The sequence below is a fragment of the Cryptomeria japonica genome, chromosome 2 (assembly GCF_030272615.1).
Source record: "Cryptomeria japonica chromosome 2, Sugi_1.0, whole genome shotgun sequence".
Lineage (NCBI taxonomy): Eukaryota > Viridiplantae > Streptophyta > Pinopsida > Cupressales > Cupressaceae > Cryptomeria > Cryptomeria japonica.
In genome coordinates, this window is record NC_081406.1 from 297783819 (window position 1) to 297802259 (window position 18441).

Sequence of the window (18441 nt, forward strand, 5' to 3'; positions counted from 1 at the left end):
AGTCTCTCATATGCTATGCTTCACGATCAAATGAGACAACTCCAAGGTTACAAAATGTCAGGTCTTGACTTGTGGATAAGTTCGGTGGTTTGATGTGATAATGTTGGAATCACAAGGGGACTTACGTTGTACATGAATGCTCAATCTTATCATGGATTAGGATGGGTTTGCCGATGACTTAGGATTTAGCAATGAAGCTCTGGACTTAATTCTAACAAGACTTGCTAAAAAGTGGCAAAAGGGATAGGGTTCAAGAAATCTATTCTAGGCCTAGGAATGTAGGAAATGATGAACAAATTTAATGGAATCAAACTAGGCAAGGTCTCACAAACAAGTATTGACATAAGCTTCGTGCAATCGTCTAAGGTATACTAAAGGATTTTCAGACTATCACCATCAAACGTTGACACCATCCAAGTTGATGCTTGTCAAGGGACGCATAATAGTTGAAGATAAGCTTACTCAAATCTCCAATTGACCACACAAGGTGCACTTACCAGCGGCAAGAGGCTAGTGGTATGGATTAAGGATTTCACACAAATATATTCAACAAATCGTTCATTGAATCTAATAAACATGAAAACAAATTCTAATCTAACTTGGAGGAATTGAGAACCATGAATGCAAAGACAACATTTGGAGAGCAAAATCACCAACAATTGAACAATGATTTAGATTCAAATAGTTGCAGCATATACCAACAATTCTACAAAAAAACTCTCCCTTACAAATGAGAGGCAATGAGGTATATATAGAGGCTCAAAAGAAATGAATGGCTCAGATTGATTCAAGATCAACAGCCAAGATTACAAGATAAAACCCTAATTAGGGTTTGTACAACCACCATTACATTGGCCAATAAGAAACGAGGGTAAGTAAGATAAATAATATTTGATGTAGCGCCATGTGTCACCTATTCCCTCCTTGAATGAATGTTAACTTGGTACCCTTTGATTGAACGAATGGTGACTAGGATGCCACCTCATCTTGCCTTATACACTTAACCAATTTGCCTTGTACATTCTTCATCTTCACAATGTTTGGAATCCCTTACGATACTTTACATTCCATCCTTATGTAAAGGAATTCCATGAACTGTTCCTTCCTTATGTTTGGAAAATTTCCCAATCTTGGAATCCTGAAATATTTCCTTCCTTGACGTGCTTTGATATTGGAATTCCTTGATGTAGTTCCGGATTTCTTGATATGAAATCCCTTGTGCTCATGTCTTGAACTTGCTTTCCTTCATTTATTCACCATCAAAGTGAATTCTTCTTCATGATTGATCTAGTCCTCATCTTCACCTTCTGGAATCTCCATCTTGAATTCCTCATTCAATCTTTGAAGTATTGATCTTCCTTATCCGCATTGTGTGCATCCTCCTTCACCTCAAGCCTTGATCATCATGCTTCCTTTCCTCGTTTCAGTCCTGCCTCGTTTCAGTCCTGCAAAACAAATAAGTATTGAATCAAACACTAGTATGATAAACTTAACTTCAACCTTGGTGGGAAATTCATCTGCATATGGACTGATCATTCCTCAAAATCATCTGCATTATCCTTGTCCATTCTTCACTTGGTGGAAATTTGATGCCTATCCGGACAACTTCCTTCCTTTGTAATTCCGTACTCAAGTGGAAATCCGACCCTCATCCAGACTCACTGTCCCTGGACATCATGTGTTGAGTGAAAATTAGAACCTCACAGGGACTTTGTTCCTGACATTTGTCCCAACATGTGATAGGTAGTCTTAAAAAATTGTAACACCAATTCTAGAAAATATGAAGGTCTGGATTGAAATGTGGAAGATTTTCCTTAAGAAAAACAGATTTTCAAACTTAGGATAAGTCTGATCATAATTGCTAAGTCTGAAGACACCTATGTAAACTCAGAAAAATCAAAGTATTTGGAGCCCAAAAATGAATGTCCAGGTCTAGAGATATCACTAGGAGGTCTGAAAATACTCAGGAAATGACTGATTTTTGATATCAAAGTTGTAATAAAAGTCTAATTTTCTGAGGACAAAGTCTGAATACGCCCTCCAATGCCTGAAAATACTCAGAAAATGGTGTATCGAAGTCTGATTTTCCGATTCTTAAGTCTGAATACACCCTCTGAAAGTCTGAAAATGGCTCCAAAAAGTCTGAAGACACTCTAAAAATGATGAATATCAATGGCTGGAAGTGGTCACAGCCATGTCACATGCTTGCATTTGAATTATTTTGACCTTCAAAACTCAGAAATGGTCACATCTGGGCACAACTATGTGGCTGGAAATAAAGTTTCAGTCTGAAGACAACCTGGTATACTCAGAAAAATGTCAAAAATGGTGCCCGAAAGTATACCACAATTCTGAAAATGTTTGGAAAAGGGTGTGGAAAAATCTGATTTTTAGTTCTTAAAGTCTGAAGACACTCTTCCAAAGTCCAACAATGACTGCCTTAAGTCTGAAGACAGCCTGCAACTTCAATAAATCAGTCATTTAAACTTGTCGTAGTCATAGGAAACACCTGTATTTGATGGATTTCACCTTCCCATAGTGAAGTTTGTCAAATTTGGGCACAAACAAAGGGCTGGTAAAAAATATCTAAGCCTGAAGACAAATCCGAAAGTGAAGTTTCAGACTTAGATCAGCAATGGAAGCTCCACCATATGCCCAAAAAAACTCATAAGAAATGACCCCCAAGTAAAATTTTCCAAATTGGCAAGTGGTTGGAAATGAAAATCAATCGGAAGACAACCTGCAACTATGGAGTTTCAGACTGTAACAACAATGGTGGCCCTTCAAAATGCACTGAAAACTCCTCCATACAGCCCTTAACCAAAATTGTCTTAGTGTGGATGAGCTGGGCAATGAAAAATAATTCTGAAAATGTGTCCCTAGCCAACAATGGAGGTCAAATCACTCCCAGCAAGGTCTGAAAATAATGGCAGCCCCTTAACACTCAAAAATATCACCAAAATTCATCAAGATATGGAGGAATCAGCCTCCCAAATAAAATCGCCCAACTTCAGCCATGGCGCCACGTCCCAAATTCGAAAATTACTCAAAAACTTGCTCCAATGGCTGCCAAGAAATATAGCCCAGCTGGGAATAGGCAGAAAATGAACAAAAAAACTAACTTTCAGCTCCAAATGTGTCAAGTAGACACTTCACCAAAATCACCCAGTTGGAGAAAATCATCCAAATCAGCAACTTAGCAATCACACTCAGCAAATATAATGATATTTTAATGCTGGGCAGGCACACTTAAACACATTTTCACCTTGAAACTTCACCACAAAAGCAATGTGGGATACAACTTTCATACTTATACTTGCCGGGGAAAATCGATTTGCTTCTAGAAGCATCTAATCATTAAATGTTTATTGCAAATCATTTATTAATTGTTTTTTATTTTTTAAATAATCATCAACACTTGTAAAAACAATTAAATTTGGGGTCAATTTATTTAAAATATTCCAAAATTTAGATCAAAATTAACCCTTGGGGGAAAATCGCCCCATGTTGCGATAAAAATCCCAATAAAAACTCATTAAAATGCTCTTGGGGGAAATTCGCCCCATGTTGCGATAAAAATCCCAACAAAATTTCATCAAACTTGCACAAATTTGCCTTTAGGGGAAAATCGACCCTTGTCTGGACAGTTATCCGGACTCAAAATTGTCAAAATCATCACTTGTGGAAATTTGCCTAAAGTCTAGAATCACCATCCGCATTAAAATCCATGAAATCTCGTCACAAAAGTCCTAGTGGAAAATTGATAGTCATCAGGAATCCTCACTTAAGTCACCTGCAACTTCATCCACACTCCCCAGGGGAAATTCGAAGGTAGTCAAGAAAATTCCCAACACTTAGACAAAATTTAATCATCCTAGTGGAAAATCGTCCCTAGTATGGATTCACAGTGGTGGAAAAATGAGGCAAGTATGGATTCCAAGGGAAATCCATGTCCAGTCTGGATTTTGAGTGGGGAAAACCATGGGTAGTCAGGAATACGAGGGGAAAAGCACCTCTAGTGTGGAATTTTGACCTTTTAACCCTTAGAATATGGATTTTCATCTGGAAAATGATGATTTTTCCACTCAAAATCACTAGGAAACTTCAAAACTAAATAAAACTCAACTGGACTTAGGCAAATTCATCAAAAATTTGAGCAAAAACAAGGAAACCTATCGGGATAAAGTGCAAAATCAACTTGAATAACTTCCTAGGAGCGAGAAAACAACTCCTAAAGGACCTCTTGATGCCTAGGCACAAAAATACCACCAACTTAAACACACTTAGACGCATTTACGCTCAAACGTCAAGGCAAAATTAAAACTCAACACTTAGCAAGAATAAATCAAAATCCTAAGGCAACCCCCTAGACTTGGGCGAAACTCAAGATCACTCTAAAATTCAAAAACCCTCTCATCGGCAAAGGCAAACACTAGAAAATTAGGCAAAACTTCTACTCTAAAAAGCGAAAAGTGGGGGTCCCCATTTGCAATGGGGCGATGTGTGAAGACGTCACAACAAGTCTCCAATTTGAATTCCATCAAAGAAGTGTCCTCTTCACACTTGGAGAAAAACTTCCCCCATCTTGGTGTCACTTCTTGATTCTTGTGCTTTGTGTTGGAGAACAAGGAAATGTTCCTTCGAGAAGGATTCCGGGAAGAATTCATGTAGCCTATCCTTCAGGTGGTCCACTGTCAGCTCCTCATCAGTCAACCTTCTTGCAAACAATGCCTCCACTACATTGAGGATTTCTTCCTGAATCTTTTTAACCGATGCCCTCAACAATGTTGACTCCTTGTTTGACCTTTTTGTTGCCTCATCATTGGATTCCAAGTCTCCCATAAGATTGTAAGCTAGGCAGGCATTCTTGATTTTCAACTTTAGTGAACTTCAGGACTGGCCTACTTAGGACGTCTAAATCATCAACTTTCGGTTCTGACTAGTTTGGCACCTAAATAGGCCTATCTTTCTCTTGTTCATACTCAAGTTGAACAGTATTTTCATCCTCTTCAATCTGATCCGGCATTTGTATAACTTCACAAATTCTTATCAGCCTGAGAGGCAATCTAGAGAACACCCTCCTTCTAACTTCAAAGTCAGCATTGGCCCAATAATCTTCTAGCTGAAACTTATGCTTGTGCTTTACGCCGGCAACCATTCTGATTTTATCATATAAATCAAAGAATGTTCTTGTGGTATGAGATGCAAGGTGATAGAATAATAATTCATCCACTAACTTTTCTGCCGCCGCCAATGATGGACACATAATCTTCCCACTACGATTGAAAATTGAAGTCCCAACTTCTTCTTCTTCTAATGTTTGTCATAGGCGGTCAACTATCTAGCAACCTCTAATAGCATCATCTTGTCTATTGGATACTTTGGAAGTTCTTACGGCTGGTCAGCAAATCCTTGGACCCGGATATAAGTAAACTTCAGAAATTGAATGTACCAGGCTCCTTACCTCTTTACTAACTTCCTTGTCTCCTGCAACAATCTCATGTGAAGTCCTCCTTGCAACGATCTAGTGATATGCATAGTGAAGGTGTCACTTGCCATCTTGAAAGAAGTAGGATCATACAAGTGTAATTGTGGATAGCATTCGTGAACTTTCAGCTGTCCTAGTCCGCATCCCGTGGATCCTTTGCCTAGAAATCCATTAAACTTGCCCATTCTTGCCAGCAAATAGATAACATACAAGCTCATATAGAAAGATTGAGATTGCTTTAAATTCCTCAGCTGCTCGTCCAAGTTGTGGCTGATTATTTTTGCCCAATCTATCACCCTATTGCCTTCCATTACTTCGCCAATTATGTAAAACATCCAACTTTCAAACATGAAGGCTTGTGGACATCCCCATTACCCAGCTCATCATCAGCACAAGATCAGCATATTCTTGTTTGAAATCCATGTTGGTGATTTGCTTGGGTAACTTTGAGATATGAGGCTTCGGCTTTTGCATCCACACCTTATTAATCATTCCAGTGCATCATTCAAAACCAGCATCATAAATCAACATTGCTCTTTCCTTGCTCTTGTATATCATGGATTGGTATGCAGGAATCCCAAAACTTTCCCCAATCGCTTAGGCTGTAAGATTGGCCAAGAGCTTGCCATCAAGTGCCAAAATCGCCCTTCTTTCAGCGTTGTAATGCTTCGTACATTCCATAATCAGCTTCGAGCACTAAATGGCAGGAGGGAAGCCGGCAGCAACTATAATTCCACTTTTGACTATCTTAGTAACAATGGCTGACAGAGGATGTCCAGCTGTTCCATATAATCTTTTTCTAAATTCTCCCAGCCTAAAAGTTCCAGGTCGATGTCGTTGACTTCTCTCCATTTTGAAATGATTTTTGCCTCCGGGAGAAATCCTTTGTTCATTCTTGATTTGTGCCTATCAGGAGGTATTTCTAGCCTTGCTAGATTTTGCCATTCCTACGAAATAAAATAATTAACATTAAATTTGTGACGAAAGAGTTCTAGAAAATCCGTCGGGAAAGGAATTCCAGGCTAATAATTCCAGACTTGGAATAAGTAAAAACCTCCAAAGATGATAACTTTAGGAAAATAATAGAATTCCTCCTTAACCCAGTTTTGGCACTCTCCTTCCATCCTTGGGCGCAATTTTGATGAAGTGAAGGAATTTTCGAAAAACTAGAAATTCCTCCCTAAATTGGAATCCACACTCTCTCCACTGTCCTAGGCGCAAATGAGGCATAGTGGAGGAATTTCCTCCAAGAGGAAAATTCCTCCTTGACATGGTTGTGGCACCCATCCTTGTCCTAGAGTGCATTTCATAGGAGGTGAAGGCATTTTGTTGGAGAAGAAAATTCCTCCTTGTCTAGGTTTTGGCGCCCTACCCTCTAGCTTGGGTGCAAATTTGAGGTGATGGAGGAATTTCCTCCCTAACTTGATTTTAGCGCCCATCAACCTTACTTGAGCGCACTTTGGTAGGGGTGCAGGAATTTCAAGGATTTTGGGAAATCCTTCTTGCCTTGTGAAATGTGCCCACCTTCCAATCTTGAGTGCCACTTTGGGATAGAGGAAAATTTCTCGGTGAAGGAAAAATTTTCATGCCTTCAAATAGATTTTCATACTTTACCATTTTAGGAAAGGATTCCAAACTTTGCCAAATTTTTTATCATCTGTCTACTTTTTCAACTTTTCTGGATATAGAACTTGGATTTTCAAGAATGTTTTGCCATCAGTGTCCTACCATCTGTGTCCTGCCATCTGTCAGACATAGACCAACCAAAAATAGACTTACTAAAAATAGTAAGTTCTTCCAAACATCAAATTAGGGCAAAATGGGGCACAAGGACACTAAAAATAATAAGTTTATTTAAACGCAAAATTAGGCCAATCTAGGATGCAGTGAAACTTACTAAAAATAGTAAGTCCTCAAGATTCGCTCAAATTTCACTGGTAGCTTCCTTGAAGGGTTCTTATTTCATTGCTTCGTTCAGATTTCTCAAAACCCTAAGAATACTGACCTGAAATCTAAGTCTGAGGGTAAAAACCCTAAAATAGACAAAACAAACTCTAGACTTTGCCATATTTACTCAAAACATTTGCAAACATAACCAAAATTCGCAAAAACACTTAGGGACCTGAGGAGATCGAAGAAACTACTACTAAACCACCCAAAAGACCACAACCAAAAGACCAAGTGGACCAAAAATGCAGGGGGTCCCCATTTGGAATGGGGTGATGTGTGATTAGGTCACAACAGGACTGAAAGGACATTCGAAGTTGGGGCCTCAATTTTTCTAAGGTTACAACCCTATAAGCAATTATCTCACACCTAGATTCTATGGGCCATACAAGATTTTAAGAAAGATAAGAGAGGTTGCTTACGAGTTGGAACTACCAAAAGATAGCAGAATCCATAATATCTTCTATGTCTCATCTCAAATCAAATGATAATCGATATATTACAAAGGAGCAAAAGACTCCTTAAATAAGAGATTGCAAACGATAATTCTATAATGAAAACAATGACAACTCAACAAGGCAAATTAAATTGAAAGAAACAAAGAAAATTATTAAAAACTAACTAAACGACTTAAATGACCATTATAAACTAAATCTAACAATATTACTTCAATACCCTCCCTTAATGGTCATTCTACTAATTTACCAAGTTTGGCCATAAATTTTACAAATTTGTCCAAATTCGGCGACTTGGTAATAATGTTTGCAATTTGATCCTCAATTGAAACACACTGCATCATCACTGATCCATCTTCAACAAGTTGTCGTATGAAGCGACAATAAAGCTCTTAAAGTTTTGTACACTTGTGGAAGACTAGATTTTTGGCAAGCTTTAGCTCCCCTTGGTTGTCACAAAACAAGGGTGAAGGCCCTACTTGAGACATTTTCATATCAAAAAGCATCCTCTGAACCCATAATGCCTCCCATGCTGCTTTGACAATTCCTCAATACTCTGCTTCTGTCGAGGAAAGAGCTATTGAGCTTCTTACTAGTCCAGGTCACTAAAAACATATCCAAAGTATATTTTTTGTCATCAACAAACTTGCCCCAATCTGAATCTGTGAAACCAGTTAGGCGAGGATCTTTGACAAAGTTATATGTCCCTTTCATATATCGCAATACTTGCTTCGTCGTAACCCAATGTTTTGCCTTAGGAGTTGTCATGAAACAAAAAATATAACTCATAACTTAACTGAAGTCTAGTGGCTATAAGATAGATGAGGTTGCCTACTAGTTGCTTGAAAGCTAACCCATTTACCACTAGTGAGTCTGATTTGGCTGAAAGTTTCAACCCTTTCTCCATAAGTGTAGACGAGATTTTGTAATATGTCATTCTGAACTTGTCTAGCAAACTCCTGGTATATTTAGACTTTGAAAACAAAATACTGCCACCTATCTGCCAAACTTCTACATGTAGACAATAATGCAAAATGCCTAAATCTATCATATCAAAAGCCTGACACAAATTCGATTTGATTTGCTCAACCAAATGTGCCCCACTACCAATAATGATAATATCATCCACATAGATGACAAGAAGAATGATATCACTGTCACTACTTTTAATGTATAAATTGGGATCTAAAGGACTCCGTTGAAAGCCCTATGCATCCAAATACTTGTCATTATTTATGTACAACTCCCTGGAGGCCTACATTAGGCCATAAAGAGCCTTCACCAGTTTGCATACCTGATGCTCTTTTCTTGCAACCTAAAACCTTGAGGCAGTGTCATGTCCATTTGATGGACTTTCCAACCAAACTATGTTGCAATGGCTAGAACAAGACGAACGGTGCTCATCTTTGTTGTAGGAGCAAAGGTCTCCTCATAATCTATGCCTTCTCTCAGCAAGAATCCTTCAACCACCAACTGTGCTTTGTGTTTGTCAAGGGTTCCATCAACTTCGTACTTGACTTTGTACACCCATTTGCAACCAATGGGTTTCTTCCTTGGTGGAAGATTAAAGAACCCAAGTATTGTTCTTCAAAAAACTATGATGTTCAAATTACACAGTCTTTTCCCATTCAAGTTTACCTTTCGACTCAAAATAATCTTGAGGCTCATAAACATTATGAATGTTGCAAATAAGAGCAAAGTTCATTGTACTCTTCTTGCTCTTGCCTTTGGATGATCTACCCTTAACCAATTCACTATCCCAAACATCACCACTAAGTTTTTCCCGCCACTTAAGTCGTAGGGTAGATGCATCTTCTTTCAAATCACGGTGATCACTATGACTTGGGCTGTCTGGAATGAATTCATTTGGATACTAATCCGAGTTGACTTGAGGAAAATCTATTAGTATGGGTACTTGTCTAGGAGATTCCATAGGGTTGGAATCGTCAGAATCCCCCCTTCGACTGGAGCTAATGGAAGTCGAACACCCAAGCCTTTAGCCTATAGATGCTGATCTTCAGGACTCTTGATGTTAAAAGAGAGCTGAAAAGGCCCACCACCTTCATCAAAAACAACACCCCTGCTGAATTTTAGACGATTAGTGTCCACATCAATCAGTTGATAGGCCTTCTTAGTATCACTGTAACATGTAAGCATCAACTTCTAAGTTCTGAAATCCAATTTGATTTTCCTAGCATTTAGAATCCAAAGATATGCAGTAGAACCAAAAACCTTAAGATGGTTGATTCTTGGTTTCCTCCAAGAACAAGCTTCCTCTGGGGTCATCTTCTTGGCTGACTGTGTGGGAGAATTGTTAAGAAGGTATACTGCAATGTAAACTACCTCAACCCAAAACTTCTTTGGAACACTCTTTTTCTCCAACATACATCGAGCCATTTCTGTAATAGTTTGGTTCCTCCTCTCAACAACACCATTTTGTTGAAGGGTATACAGTGTGGTAAGCTAACATTTGATACCGTGTTTAGAACCAGAAGTCAATGAATTCGTCGAAACAAAACTCACCCCCATTATCTGACCTAAAAGTAATGATTGGACATCCAGACTTTTTTCAACTAAGCTTTAAACTTCTAAAATTCATTAAACACATCATATTTTGCTTTGAGGAAAAACACCCACATTTTCCTATTGAAATCATCAACAAACAAGAGAAAATACCTAGCACCAATGACTGATGCAATATTCATTGGTCCACAAACATCTGCATGAACCAATTGAAGGACCTTTAATGCTCTCCAAGCTTGTCCTTCTGGAAATGGAGTTCAATGTTGCTTCCCTGCTTGGCAAGCTCCGCATACACTATGTTCGCTATTGAATCTCAAGTAAACCTTCTACCCAATTCTCTCAAGCCAATTGAGAGAGATAAGATAGGTTGAGATGCCAATAACGTTGATGCCAAAGAGTGTTGAGAGATGAACTCTTTGCATCCATTGCATGTTCTTGAGACTCTCTTGTACCAACTAGCCAATACAACCCATGATCTTCGACGCCAACTACAATCTTTTTCTTGGACTCCTTGTCAACATTATGACACTTATGTGCACTAAAGATGACGTCCAACTTGGGACAATGGCGCATAAGCTGACTCACTAAGAGCAAATTGAGCTCCATGCCCAAAACATAGTATACATGAGAAAATGAAAATTCTCCCGCAAAAAGTAATTTGAACATTGACTTTGCCAACAACTATATACTCTTCACCACCACTGAAGAAAATGGAATCTGAGCAAGTATTATACTCCATGAACCAATCTCTCCTATGTGTAAAATGTCGAGATGCTCCAAAATCAATATACCAGGCACAAGACTTTGCATTATCTGTTGGTCGTTTGGCCATGAACGCATAGAAGGCAAACTTCTTCACTGAATGCTCTGCATCATGAGCTTTTTGTTAAGTCCCTCCCTAATTGGATTTTTTATCAGCCAACCTCTTTTGCAGTGCTTCATATAACCAAGTTTACCACGATAATAACATGTGATATTCTTCGGATTCTTGGAAGTATCATCAAATTTGCCTTGTCCTTTCTGCGGAGAGGACTTGTCTTTGCCTTTGTCCTTCGCAGTAAAAGTCTATTCTACACTGAATGAACCATTGCTACTACCAAACTATTTATTCCATCTATCCTACAGCAAGAGTTTGTTGGACAACTCTTCGAACTTTAGGTCAACATTTGTAAAGGTGAGTTCAATGTTTCTATGAAATGTTCATATGATTGTGGTAAGCTATTCGGCACTATAACGACCATATCTTCTTCTTCCATATTGCAACCAATGGCCTCCAATTGATCACAAATGGCCTTGATCTTCATTGAAATGATCATGTAAAGACATCTTGTCATCCATCAAAATAGAGAACATATTTTTAAGAAAAAAGGCTTTGCCTTTATTTGATGTCTCATACAAATTCTTCAAGTGAGTCCAAATTTCTGCAGCAATCTTGTCAAACAACACTTCTAGCAGCATCTCATCGATGACTAGTAATTTGAGCAACATAACCACTACACGATTACACTCATCGAACTTGTCTTGATCTTTACTCGCAACTATTGGACAAATGTATATACAAAGAACTATCTAGTCAAGACACCTATACTCGAAGATTGTGAGCATCTACTGTTTCCAGGTGTTATAAATTTAGTCATTGAAGCACTAATTGCCTTCCAACATGATGTTGGTCAATGATGCCAACCCTCCCGCTATCCAAAGTCATGGAGAACGAAGTAAAATGTAGTGTTGAAAAAAATTTGAAAACCCCAAACAATAAACAGCAATCACAATTTTCTTCAAAAATCGTAAAAGAAAAGGTCTGCAAATTTTCAAAAATCCAGTAGAAACCCACGATTTTGAAAATTGTCAAAAACTTGGCTCAATTCTAGCAAGAATCTAAAAACCCTAATCGCACAACTAAAGAGTAAACCCACAATTTTTTTTTGAAAAAGTCATAAAAAGACACAACATGCAAGCCCTACTTGCGCCTAGAAGAAAACCCATAATTTTGGAAAAAAATCGTGCAAAAAACTACAAACTAGAAAACCCCATGATTTTGAAGAATTTTGCCGCATTTTTCTTGAAGAAAACCTTGATGCGAACAAAGAACAAGTCATGTGAAAAACACAGGATACCCACAATTTCAAACAAAATAATAGTACAAAAAATAAACCAAAAGGCAGTCGTGATTTTCAGCAAAGAAATACAAAAATACAGAGAAGACGCCCGTGAATTTGCCTAGAGAAAAAAAAAAGTGTTTTTTAGCAGAAGACAAATGCAAAAATACAAAGAAGAGGCCTATGAATTTGCCCAAAGAAAAAAATAAATGCAATTTTCAGCCGAAGACAGCTGCGAAAATATAAAGAGGCCAATAAATTTGCCTGACAAAACATAAATGCGATTTTTAGTATAAAAACCCACAATTTTGAGCAATAAAAACCACATAACTTTCAGAAAAAAACCTTCAATGATTCACAAATGAAACAAATCCCACGTGATTTGCAAAATGAACGTCATAATTTTTAGCCAAAAAAAAAACCCATGATTTTTATTAAAAAATCCTTCAAAAACTTTTTTAAAAATTCTAGGTAAACGAACCACGAATTTTATTAAAAAAAAAATCGCCATAAAACTTCTAAGAAAAACCTTTGCTCTAGTACCATGAAATGATAATCAATATATTACAAAGGAGCAAAAGACTCCTTAAATAAGAGATTACAAACGATATTTCTATAATGGAAACAATTGACAACTCGGCAAAGCAAACTAAGTTGAAAGAAACAAAGAAAGTACTAAAAACTAACTAAACGACTTAAATGACCATTATAAGCTAAATATAACATATTACTCTAATATCATGAAAGTAGTGGGACAGCATTTTACTCCATGTTTAGAATTGCCCCCGCTCAATGAAGGCATGTTAATTTTGGAGCTCGAACCCATCCTTGAGATGCGAAAAAAGAAGTTAAGGAATGAGACTATTCTTGGGTATCTAGTTAAATGGAAGGGTCTACTCTACCTATAGAAGTCGCCATTTATGAAGGAGCCGAGATCTTTGATCATCCAACTTTAACATTGCTTGAGGACAAGGAATCTCAAGAAGGGCTTAGTCCATCTATTGTGGGTTGGCGTACTTGAGGGGAAACCTCAAGCCCAAGGGCACTCATTCACCCCCTATCCCACGATATCCGTTGCGGGTTGCATACTTGGAGAATTCCCCAAGCCCAAGGGCACTCATTCACCCCTTGGCCCACGATGCATGGTAGGGTCACAAGCAGATTCCATCCCTCAAGCCACCTTTAGATATATCACACCCTCCTCGATCAACTCGGGAGCACTCATTTGCCTCCCAACCCACAAGTGATTCATCTTGGGGTGTTGTGCTTGCTACAAAGTAGGACGACTATCTAAATGCTTGTGACTTGTAAGATTGAAAACACCTTCCTATTTGAAATTCGTTCCATTTGGATTCCAAATAGACTATTTCAAGGAAATTATAATTACTTTCAATTATAAAATTCATATGATATAATCATCATACATTATTTATTCATAAAACACAATATACATCTTTTAACATCATACAGCTACGTGCAGTAATTAATTATTTCAATTTAAAGCAGGAATAATAGATAAGTTCTACTAATCTTTTGAAGTCTTTACTTTACTATGTTTACTTAATTCTTTATGCTAATTTCTTTATCTAGTGTTTCTACCTTGATTCCAATTCAGACTTTCTTTTCGTTGATGTCTTTTCCCAATGAATAGATCCACCTTTTAAAATCCCATGAAGGAATGAAGAGTTACTTTTTATTAGTATAGCAACTCTTCACAATGGATACATCTTCTCATAAGTGAAACGTCCCTTCTTAATGCTAATCACTACCCTTCTAAACCAATCGATGCTTCCTTGTTTGGTAAAACATATACCCTTTGGAAGAATTGCTGCCCATAATCTACTATTGACTTTTGTGTTCCTTACAGAGGCTTAAAGAAAATAATTTTCAAATGTTGCGATCTGAATCTCTAGGTCAAGAGAATGACGGTCCGCCCTTCTTGAGAAGGCTTGTCCTCTAGCAATTTTAAATTTAGATGATCAAAGATCCCGACTCCTTCCCACATGGTGTCTTTTATAGGTAGACCCTTCCATTTAACTTCTTTGCCTTTAGAGGAAGACTTGTCAAGTATCATGCATTGAAGGGCCCATACAACCCACCCATGTCTAAAGGTTCTTTCCATCCTTTTGAACTAAATTACCCTTGGGGATCCATCAGATAATCCATGTAAAATTACTTTGTCTGTTATGTTTGAAACTAAGTTCCATTTTTTGGAAGTCCTACGAGAAACATCCCAAAGAGAGCAACCATTAGATACCCACAACTACATCAGTGTCTCCCATATTTACAACGTAGAAGTATTCTTTAATTGTGTACCTTCCCAAGGTGATGCTTAGTTGTGGAATCCTTCTTGTACACAGGGTACTAAACCCATCAGCCATGGCTACCTTAAAGCCCTCAAAATCTTTTGCTTCCAAATTCATTCTTGTAACCAATTCTTTGTCAATAAAGTTGTGTGTTGCCCCACTATGCACAAGGATGGTCAACTTTTATCCCTCTAGAACACTACGAATTTGAAAGGCAAGGTACCTAGACGCTTTTGAGATTGCAGCTAAGGTTCCATAATCTTCCCCATCAAACCTTCTTTTGCTTGGGTTTTCCTTTTCTTCTTCCCACACTTCTTCATAGACTAATGCCTCTATGTTGCCTACTTGACCTCTTTTTGTACACTTGAAACCTGGAAACCATTTTTCTCTCAATAGAAACATATACCCTTTTCCCGACAATCTACCCTTTTCTTCCAAGTGGAGCGTGTTTAAGGGGTTGGTGCATTTTGTTGCCAATTCCCTTTGAAAGGTATTTGGAATTGTGGTTTTGAAGAGATATTTTTGGAGTAACTTTTATCCATTGTTTTTATGGTCTCAAGTCGTAGGGCCTTTAGGATTGCATCTTGGAGAGATGTAGGATCAAGGGCACTTACTAGGCCACAAAAAGATTCTGATAGTCCCTCTATAAATAGGTAAGCTAATCTTCTTTTGGTAGTCCTAGGGACCATGATTGCGATCCATTTGAATTCTGCCACATAGTCTTCTATGGACCCTTATCTTAATTGAGTCAATTCTTTAAAATATTTCTCAAGATGCTTTTTGGAAATCTTTCAATGAGTCTTTTAAGTGAATTTATCATAAGTGGTTGTATTTTGGTGACCTTGCGTGATGATACCATGATGCCACCAATCGTGTACAACTCCTACTAAGTGTAGGATACCAAATTTGATGGCGTCTTCTTTGGTCATTGGGCTGAGGGAAAAGTAATATCTAACTTTTGGACCCAAGAGTAAACAATAACTTTTTTTGACCCATCAACGTTTAGGAGAGTCATTTTACTTACTCTATCCCCTAAATCTTGATTGGGCTCACCCCTTTCTCTCCTGGGTGTACAAGCATCACAAAAGTCCTTAAAGGGAATATTTCTCCTAATTTTTGGTTCCAAATTGGAATAGGATTCGGCACATTCATTAAAGTCATTTTCTAGTAAGTTAACCTCTTCTTCTCTAGGTGAAAATATTGGTCCAGTTATCCTAGGTGTTGATCCTTGGGGCATCCTATGGTCATTTTCTGAGGGGTTAGACCTTACATCCCTCCCTTTATTTTGGTTGGGTCTAAGAGTACTAAATGTGTTGTTCATATTTTGAAGGGTTTGTACGAGTAACTGGGCTGTCTTCTCATTTTGCTCCATGAAAGCTCGTGTTATCCTTTTGTTGTGTTCCATTAAAGCCCTCAATTCATCTTCAAATAATTCACCCATTGTATCATTTTAAGTAGAGTTATTGCTTGCTGCAAGTTTCCTTTTTCTCTCTCTAATACCCTTTGAGTTCTTTGGCTTGATCCATCAACTATTTTCCTTGATCCTCAAGTTGATAGGATCAAGACTCTGATACCACTGTAATGTCCCTTTTGGGGCTCCGCCCACAACTTGTCAAAATAGAAGAATTCCAACTCAAGTCTCAATAGCATAATTCAATTTCAAACTTTATACAATATTCTTAGTCATAAAACTAAATTTTCAACATTATATATATATATAGTAAAATCATGTTGACTATTTAAAATTTTAAGCAATTGCCTTTGATAGCCATATTAGGAATTCCTAGGGAATGTATTGAAACCACAATCTCAAGGGGAGATTCCCTTGTACTGCAAGAGCACGGGTAGGGCTTAGTCCAACCATTGTGGGTTGACATACTTGAGGGGAGCCCAAGGGCACTCATTTGCCCCCTGGCCCACAATATCCATTGCAAGTTAGCGTACTTGGAGAATTCCCTAAGCCCAAGGGCACTCATTCGCCCCTTGGCCCAAGGCATATGGTAGGGTCATAAGTCAACTCCATCCCTCAAGCCACCTTGTAGATATCACACCCTCCTCGATCAAGCCTAGAAGCACTCATTCACCTCCCAGCCCACAAGTGTTGCATGTCAAGATGGTGTGCTTGATAAGAAACAATGAGGATTGCCTTCCTCAACAAGCTTGAGAGCACACATTCACCACTCGTGACTCGAAAGGTTGAAAACACCTTCCTATTTGCAATTCATTCCATTTGGATTCCAAATAGACTATTTCAAGGAGATTATAATTAGTTTTTCAATTATAAAATTCACACAATATAATTGTCCTACATTATTTATTCATAAATCACCATATACATCTTTTTTATTTTACACACCTGCCTGCAGTAATTAAATATTCTAATGTAAAGCTGGAATAATAGATAAATTCTATTAATATTTTAAATAACTATATTTTACTTTATTTACTTAATTCTTTATAATGATTCCTTTATCTGCTGTTTCTGCCTTAATTCCAACTCAGACATGCCTTTCTTCGATGTCTTTCCCCAATAGATCCAACTTTTATATTCCCCCAATAGATCCAACTTTTATATTCCCCATGAAGGAATGAAGAGTCTCAGCTTTTATTAGAATAGCAACTCTTCAAAATGGATACACATTCTCATAAGTGAAACAGCCCTTCTTAATACTAATCACTGACCTTCCAAACCAATCGATGCTTCCTTGTTTGGTAAAACATATGCCCTTTGGAGGAATCGCTACCCATAATCTATCGTTGGCTTTTGTGTTTCCTTGCTGAAGCTTAAAGGAAATAGTTTATAAATGTTGCGATCTGTGTCTCTAGGTCGGGAGCATGACAACTAAGTTCTATACTACCATCTATCACCTAAGGGTTATATTGCACCCCAGCTTTGTTATATTCCATAGGCACCAATATTCTTTAGTATAGGTCCTATGTATCTAATCATGTGGATTAAGTGTCCCCAGAAGTTAAAAGTGGCTGTAACTATATTGTCTATTAGTGATTTGTGTTGAAGTTAATAAAATTGGTGCTGCCACTTATAGGATGCTTACTTTTTTAATCTACCTTTTAGTAAAAATTCCAAACTATATCAGTAAAGAAATAAGCCCAAAAAATCTGCTTCAAAATCGATGGCACATTATACTTCCAATTTATCTCTAAGCATGCAACCTTTAAACTGCACGTTACTCTTATATGAATATCCAAAGACAGCCTTAAAAAGATGTCAATCAACTGCAAATAGTGGTCTTGGTCTTAAACATGTATATATTCATTACCTGCAGCTTCCAAATCAGCTGTGATTGTACCAAGCTTTACTGCTAAAGGGTATTTTGTTTCATTATAATGCTGAACAGCATGATCATTGCCTCCAGTTCCATCCCAATTCCGTCTCCCACAAAGAATCATTCCATCAGTAAGATTCAGCCACAAGTTGTCAACTTTGTCACATTTTGCACATTTCCATCCAGAAGGAGGTATTACAACACCATTATCAATCTGCTGCAGATTCACAGCATAACCACTAACTAGCTTTTTATCAGCCGTCCAAGCTGCCACCTGTTCCTTGCGCTCTGCCCCAGTAGCTGCCAATACACCATCAACTGACAGCCTAACCTGAC

The 18441-nt window shown here is 37.9% G+C and overlaps 1 protein-coding gene across 3 annotated transcripts in view; it reads right to left on the minus strand.

Moving 5' to 3' along the window:
* The window catches only part of LOC131044391 (ubiquitin carboxyl-terminal hydrolase 14), a 125232-nt gene that overhangs the window by 88000 nt on the left and 18791 nt on the right, over nucleotides 1-18441 (minus strand). For 2 of the 3 annotated variants that reach the window (XM_057977710.2, XM_057977711.2), the window contains exon 5: nucleotides 18100-18436. In XM_057977710.2, the coding sequence (XP_057833693.2) occupies nucleotides 18100-18436 (337 nt within the window). The remainder of the gene's footprint in view (nucleotides 1-18099; nucleotides 18437-18441) is intronic. The other variant, XM_057977712.2, reaches the window with a different exon arrangement.